A 7,595-nucleotide genomic window follows, 5' to 3' on the forward strand; every position below is an offset into this window, starting at 1 on the left:
AAAAATATTAAAAAATGATTTTTTACACGGCACCCCTGCTCTCGACAGACGGCACCCCGGTTGGGAAACACTGGTCTAGGGAATACCCCACATCGCTAGAACCTCAACCATGTCATGAGAGGACTCTCTGTGTCTTTCCTGATTGACACTCGCTGTGACGTGGTCACAACAACATGACCCGTGAAGGTTGGGGGTCCGGCCTCTTTGTGTGAGACCCCCTCTCCGCTCCCCTCGGCTCTGACATTGTATGAAACTTCTCAACTTTTCTCTCAGGGGATTTAGCCCTTAAATGCCCCCCTCAACCCTACAGAAGTTCAGACTCCAGCCATCCTCAGGAATGAGGAGAGCAGAAAGAAAAGAAAGAATGGATTGAGAGCCTGAGGGGTAAAGAAAGAGGAGGGGAAACAGGAGAAGAGAGAAGGTTTTTGGACCCCGGAGGCTTTGGCGTGTTAAGCCGTAGTGTTAATGATTTTAGTTGGGTGGTAATTACAGGCCGTGGCGTAGAGCACAGAGGAAAGGAAAACAAGCATGCTCAGAATGAGAAAGACTGCAGGATGCTTCAGCAGCGCATGAAGTGAGGTTAATGTAGTCACAATAGTTAATGACAAGTCACAATAGACCGCTAGTTAACCACTCTTCCAAAACCTGTCTTTTCAGTTATGAGGCTGACTCGTGTTTATTTTTTCTTCATTGGAATAATGATGCATGTTGCAGAAAATAATGGTCTGAAATAGTTTTTGATTTAAGTTTGTGTTTGTTTTTTTTGTTTACATTTTTTTATTGATTTTTTTAATTAGTTTTTTTTTTGTTTTTCATTTATTTTTTGTTTAGTTTAGTTTTTTTATTTAATTTTGTGTTTTTTTCAGTTTTTTATTTATTAAAATTAAAAATGTATCTAATATTTCAATGTAACGAGTTGTTCCACCTATTTTTATTTATTTTTCTTCATTGGAATACTGATGCATGTTAGTTCAAAGAAAATAATGGTCTGAAATGGTTTTTGTTTTGTTTGTGTGTGTTTTTTTTGGGGTTCAATTTTGTTTTGTATTTAATTTGTTTTTTGTTTAGTTTTGTTTTTGTATTTCATTTATTTTTTGTTTAGTTTAGTTTTTTGTTTTGTTCTGTTTTTTTTTTTTTTCAAATAAAAAAATGTAGCTAATATTTCAATGTAATGAGTTGTTCCACCATTCTTTGCAGCTGACATCACCAAGACTTCTTATTTTTCAGTCTCATTGTATTCTTATTTTTCAGTCTCTTGTCATAGAGAACACATAAAGTAATATAAAGTAACTTTACCAAGTGAAGTTAATTTACTGTTTATACTGAATACACTGTATATATGTCACGCTGTGGAGATTGTGGGCTGTGAATCATTTCATGTTAACTTTCAAGGAAACAGGTTGGCTGTGGGTGGTGTGTGTGTTTAGCAATGGAAGTGAAGGCATTTATGACCCAATAAAAAGCCCCCGACCTCTATTCTCGCGTCTTCCTCTCTCCTGGAGATCAGAGGACGTCTCGCGTCTTAAAAATTCACAGTATGTAGGTGATTTTTGTGGTTTTTAACAGCCAGCTGAAATTATTCTAACAAAAAGGAACCATAAAATACCACAACATTTTATGAACATCCTGCCATGGTTAAGAAACAATGTATGGACCTGAAGGTACAACCACAGTACTTTTTCGTAGCTTAAGGCTTCTGTCTGTAATCTCTGTAGCTGTTGTTTTTCCTGTGCTACTTCAGAGCGTCAGATGAATGATTTTGTTGCTCTGGGTTTGAGCCCTGGTGTTTGGAGTTAAATGGGACAGGTTATTGCTTTTGCAGAGGAAAATGGCACTAGTCAGCTGAGAAGACATTATCATTGCTGTGCTGATCTTTCCCCCCACCTGAACTTTGGCTGTTTTTTAAAGAGTTTTAAGAGCGTCATGTGAAGCAATTCTGTGAGGTGTTCATCCAGTGTGACAAGCAATATTGCGTTTGTTTTGAGGACAGAAGTGCAATCTTTCTGCATCAGTCTAAATGATACAGTACTGACTTGTATTGACTTCTGTGCTGGTCTGTTGTGCAAGTGTTTTATGCGTTAAAGGCTGCAGCCTACACCCTTATTTTCTGTATTACACAAAAGTAGAATTAGTTCATTTCAAATCATGATATGTTGGAAATAGTGCACTTGGAAGTTGGAACAGAAGGAGTTTGTGTTGTTCTTTGAACACAAAGTGGAAACTGCCACATTCATTTTTATATGTGTCAATCTAAATGTTAAAAATTAGTTTTACAAATACAATGAACATGCTAATTGTACATTTGAATTGAAAATGGTCATTCACAGTTATATTGCTGTAATTGTTTTCAAGTTATATGGTCAATAAATGGCAATAAATAAAATTCAATGTTTATTACATATTAAATATATTTTAAAATTGTAATACATGTTAAATAAATGTTATTTAATAAAACAAAAAACACTAAAATTAATCATTTTAGTAGTTCCTATGTGAATTTAAGAATCACAATATTATAATTTACTGTATGATACATAGATAACTATTCATTTTGAAATCTGCTGAAGACAAAAATCAGTTTCACTGAAAAAAATAAATAAAATTGAGCTTTTATTGCAGTAAATGACTCTTCTGGAAATAGTTCTTAGTGGGTTAAACCCAGAAAGACATAATATTTACATTTTCAGCAAAAAGTGCAAATAGTTATCTATGCATAAAATATTTTATTTTACTTTTTTACTTTATTATTTTAATTTATTTTATATATATTTTTCTTTTCGCTCTGTTTAGAGGCACATTTGCTGCAAGACAAATATTCCTGTTTTTTTTTTCCTGTTTTTTTTCTTTTCTCTTTTTTTAGAGGCACACATTTGCTGCAAGACAAAGATTCCAGTTTTTTTTTTTCTTTTCTCTTTTTTTAGAGGCACACATTTGCTGCAAGACAAAGATTCCAGTTTTTTTTTTTCTTTTCTCTTTTTTTAGAGGCACACATTTGCTGCAAGACAAAGATTCCTGTTTTTTTTTTCTTTTCCTTTTTTTTTTTCTCTCTCTCAGTCTGGTCTCCTCGCTGTGGTGGAGAGACTGTCACCCTATAACTGCATTTTATATACAGATTACATCATCCCTGCACAGATTACATCATCATATAAACATTGGTGACATCATAATGATTTCATCCCGTTCCATAACCCACCAGTAGCCTTTCAGTGAAACGTGTGTGGTTCGGTGTGTATTTGCTTTGTGTGTGTATGTCTGAATGGGGTTGCAGATGAGGATCTGCTTTAGTCTTCATCATTAGCTGATTTCAATTGAGGCTAATTGCTCATTTAAGAGCGGCCTGGCTTATAGAGACTGTTTCTCTGTGTAATCAGATTAACAAAGCAGATCTCTCTCTCTCAGGCTGTTGCAGGGAGGGCTCCATGAATGTTCGTCACCATGATGATGATGGACCAAATGCTGGACCTCCCGCCTCCATTGAGCAACGAGGTTCCCATGATGCACCACATGATCAATGGCGATGCACCACAGCAGGTGAGTTTGTAAAGTCAGACCTCATTTATCGACAGCAACAGTCTCAACAGCCTCTCATTTTAAAAGCCAGAAAAATTCCTCCAAGCTACAGCAATTCTTTAGCTAAGACTAAAGACCTAGAATTGCCCCTTGTTCAACATATAATGAACATGTGACATCTGCTCTTGTTTTACAGGTGATCCTGGTCCAGGTGAACCCAGGTGAGACGTTCACCATCCGCATGGAAGACGGGGCTTTGCAATGCATCCAAGGTTTGTCCAATGAAGATCTTCATATTGCTCTTGCTAAATGTTACTGTTCAAATCAGATCCATTTGGAAAGGAATCAAGGTGTTTTCTCTAGTTTATGATGCCATTTTAAGTCTATTTTACATTTAGTTTGTTTGTTTGGTATGAAGACATGAAGATGTTTGTTTGGCAGGTTTTCTGAAGACTGTTTCTGAACTCAAGCATACTCAGAAACATAGCCTGGAGTAGGGCTGGACAATAATTCAATATCAATATGTATCGCGATATAATTTTTTTCAATAACGGTGATATGATTTTTAAACACTTTTCCGATATTTCGAAAAACATTTTCGTAAACTGAAAAAAAATAAATAAATAAATCAAAATAAACTGATGTGTGTCGGTTTAGGGAAATACCCGTAAATGGCGCATCATGCACGTTTTTCTGGCTGAAGCACACTTGTTTCAATCTATAAGAATAATCAGCCTACACTACCAGTCAATGTTTTAGAACAGTAAGATTTTTAATGTTGTTGTATTTTATTTTTTTTAAGAATTCTCTTCTGCTCAACAAGGCTGCATTTATTTGATCCAAAGTACAGCAAAAACAGTAAAATTTTGAATAAATGTTTTTGGAAAGAAATTATAGAAATTAATAATTTTATTTAGCAAGGATGCTTAAACTTGATCAAGTGATGATAAAGGCATTTATAACGTTACAAAAGATTTTTATTTCAGATAAATAGTGTTCATATCGATATCGGAATTATATTGTATCGACCGAAATTAAGAAATATATAGTGATATAAATTTTGGCCATATCGTCCAGCCCTAGCCTGGAGTATGATTTGCATTGTTGGAAATTGGTCTGAATCCAGAAACAGAGACAAACCTGCAATCTGGCATAACTTTTTAAGTATAATTGACCTTTTATTGCATTATTTTTGCTTGTCTTTGTTGATGTTCCCCACTATTTGCAAATTCGCATATCTAGAAATCTGCATACATTTTGCAACTGTTGTAGAACTAATAAAACCAAAATTTACAGTAGTAATATTTCTTTTTTCATGTTTCTATTTAGTTAAAATTTTAATAATAATATTTTGTAGTTATATTGGGTTACACTTGATTTTAAGGTGAACATGTAATTATGTATTTAAGTAATGAGTAATATTTATTAACAACATACTTATTATAGGGTTAGGATTAGGAATAGGCTTCAGAGTTAGTAGCATGTAACTATGCAAAATGTACTATTAAGGCCCGTTCACACCAAGCACGATAACTATAAAGATAACGATAAAGATATAGTTCTAAAAATCATTCTCAATATAGCAGAGTCCACGCCACAACTATAACGATAAAGGCACAGAGAAACGATATCGTTGGAATCACTTCCAGAACGATTTTTTCCAGCTGATGAACAATAAAAACATTGACAGCCAATCAGAATCCATCCTGCTATAATGAGCTCGGGAATTTAAAGCGGCAGACACACGTGCGCTTAGAATAAACAGACGATATCGTTCGCTGGTGTGGACGCTAATATCGTTATCTTTATAGTTATCGTTCTTGGTGTGAACGGGGCTTTAGTAGTACAGTAAGTACATGTAACAAGTAGGCTACACAAGTACTTATATTGACATGTATATATTCGCAAAATTTGCCCAGATTGTGCTGTCCTCCAAACAAGAACAGCAAACCAGAAGATTTTTTAATCCCATTTTAAATCACAATTGCGATTTTTATCAGACAAATCGCAAGTAATTTTTCCCCTCCAAATTTTGCAGCCCTAAAATGTTTTACATAATAATTATTTGCAAACCTCTTAAGGGATCTAGGTCATGTGACGGTGCTATAAAACCATTGCTAGTGTGTTTGGCCAGTGGAGAGGCGTTCGGTCACTGAATCCCTACACTAAATTACATCTGACCTCATAATGTCTTTTTAACTTCATAAAGGCCACCGAATTCCCTCAGTAAAAGTTTTGCAAGTGTATGTAAGAGATTTAAAGCGGAGAGTCACAGTAGTCTAGACCACAGGATACTGGATCTGACCGTCTGGGCGCTCACATCACTGTTTACACAGCTAAGAGGAGCTGCAATGACTGTTTAATTCAATTTGTCCAATGAGAATAGCAGAATCAGCAGCGGAGGGCTGTTTGGTTTATGCTAGAGACGGAGCTGGCAGCTGGCCGACAGAGAGAATGTAGACAGAGAAAGAGAGTCTGTACCTCACAGGTGTGGAGAAGATGCAGTTGAAGGCCACGGTAATGTTCTGGCATGTTCGGGATAAGAACTTTGTTTAATTTTCTAACGCTTGTACGATCTTTGGCCGCTGCACTGGATAAGCTAAGTCTCCTGTTATTCTTGATTGCATTTTTGCAAAAAATTTGCTGCTAAATGTTTTCCCAGGGCTGGGCAGTGTACTGTTGGCTTATCTTTATTAAAACAGTTCTGTAAAGAGGTGCTACATACTATGTCTGTAATTCAGAGCCCCTTTAGCATTTGAGATTGTCTAAAAGTGCTAAATGAAGCTCTATGGACATTTTTCGTGCAGGATCTGATTCCATAAAATCACAGTAATTGCCTTTTTTTTTGTGTGTGTGACATTTCTGACTGCTTATTGTTGCTAGTTGTTAGGTTGTCTGAATGACAAGTCGACAAATTGGACTTAAGAAAGCTCTGTGTACTGTAATTAATTCAATTCAATTCAATTCAATTCAAGTTTATTTGTATAGCGGTATTCACGATACAAATCGTTGCAAAGCAACTTAACAGCAAATTAAGTTTCTACAATATTTAGTGGTAGCTTATCAGTGGTGACTGTCAGTTAATGTACATATGGCAGAAATGTACGGAAAAATCAAAGACGTAATCAAACAGACGATGAACACTATTAACAGCAATTATTATGATGCAATCAAACTTATAGCAAAATGTGGTAGATTATGCCTGATTTAAAGGAACAGTTCACCAAAAAAATTATAATTGTCCTCATTTTCTCACATTTATGTATGGAAGCTCGTTTCTGCCACTGAATAAAAAAATAAAAAAAAAGGTAATTGCGACTTATTTCACAATTCTGAGTTTTTTTTTCTCAGAATTGCGTGTTTGTGTCTCACAATTCTGACTTTTCTCTCAATTGTGAGTTTATATCCCGCAATTCTGACATTATAACTTGCAATTGTGAGTTCGTTTTTATCGTGCTGATATGTATTTATTTTATTTATTTATTTTCAAAAGTTTGGGGTAAGATTTTTTCTAATATGTTGATTTGATGCTTTGAAAAGTAGTGTGAATATACAATATTTATAAGTAAAATAAAGGTATTTTAGTGGCCAATTACACATAGTGTCTGGACAGTCAGTGTCGACTGTGTTGATTAAAATATGAGTAATCCAGTTTTATGAGATCTAGCTTTTATGTTGTTTTTTGTGAAGCTGTTTGTGTGGTAAGAACCCAAATTTTTCAGTGGAAACATACAGGCCAAGAGGAAAAGCAGCATGTGGGGTTTGCTTTCCAGTCCTGCTGAGGTTTATGAAGCAGAAAAACATCTGAATTCTACTTCCTCCTCCTCTGAATCACCTTTCCTGCCAGGCGTAGGGCTTCTGATGGACGTCTGCAGGATCGACACTGATGCAATCCTTCCGAGCGACGGTCAATAGAATTGTGAGGTGTTACAAAAATATGTTCTGCTGCTCAGATACGTCACTGTGCATTAGTCTGTATCCTCACAGGCATACTGTCGACTCACTCTCATCAGGAGGCCTGTAAAATACACACACACACACACACACACACACACACACACACACACACACACACGCATGCATTC

The 7,595-nt window shown here is 35.7% G+C and overlaps 1 protein-coding gene across 1 annotated transcript in view; it reads left to right on the forward strand.

Annotated features, from left to right (window-relative positions):
* LOC107685439 (fibronectin type III domain-containing protein 3B-like) overlaps window positions 1-7,595 on the forward strand; it is a 72,042-nt gene that overhangs the window by 10,964 nt on the left and 53,483 nt on the right. The window contains exons 2-3 of the mRNA XM_016482016.1: window positions 3,400-3,531; window positions 3,707-3,782. Of these exons, the coding sequence (XP_016337502.1) occupies window positions 3,424-3,531; window positions 3,707-3,782 (184 nt within the window). The 5' untranslated portion in view covers window positions 3,400-3,423. The remainder of the gene's footprint in view (window positions 1-3,399; window positions 3,532-3,706; window positions 3,783-7,595) is intronic.

This window comes from Sinocyclocheilus anshuiensis, unplaced genomic scaffold, assembly GCF_001515605.1.
Source record: "Sinocyclocheilus anshuiensis isolate Anshui unplaced genomic scaffold, SAMN03320099.WGS_v1.1 scaffold862, whole genome shotgun sequence".
Classification (NCBI taxonomy): Eukaryota; Metazoa; Chordata; class Actinopteri; order Cypriniformes; family Cyprinidae; genus Sinocyclocheilus; species Sinocyclocheilus anshuiensis.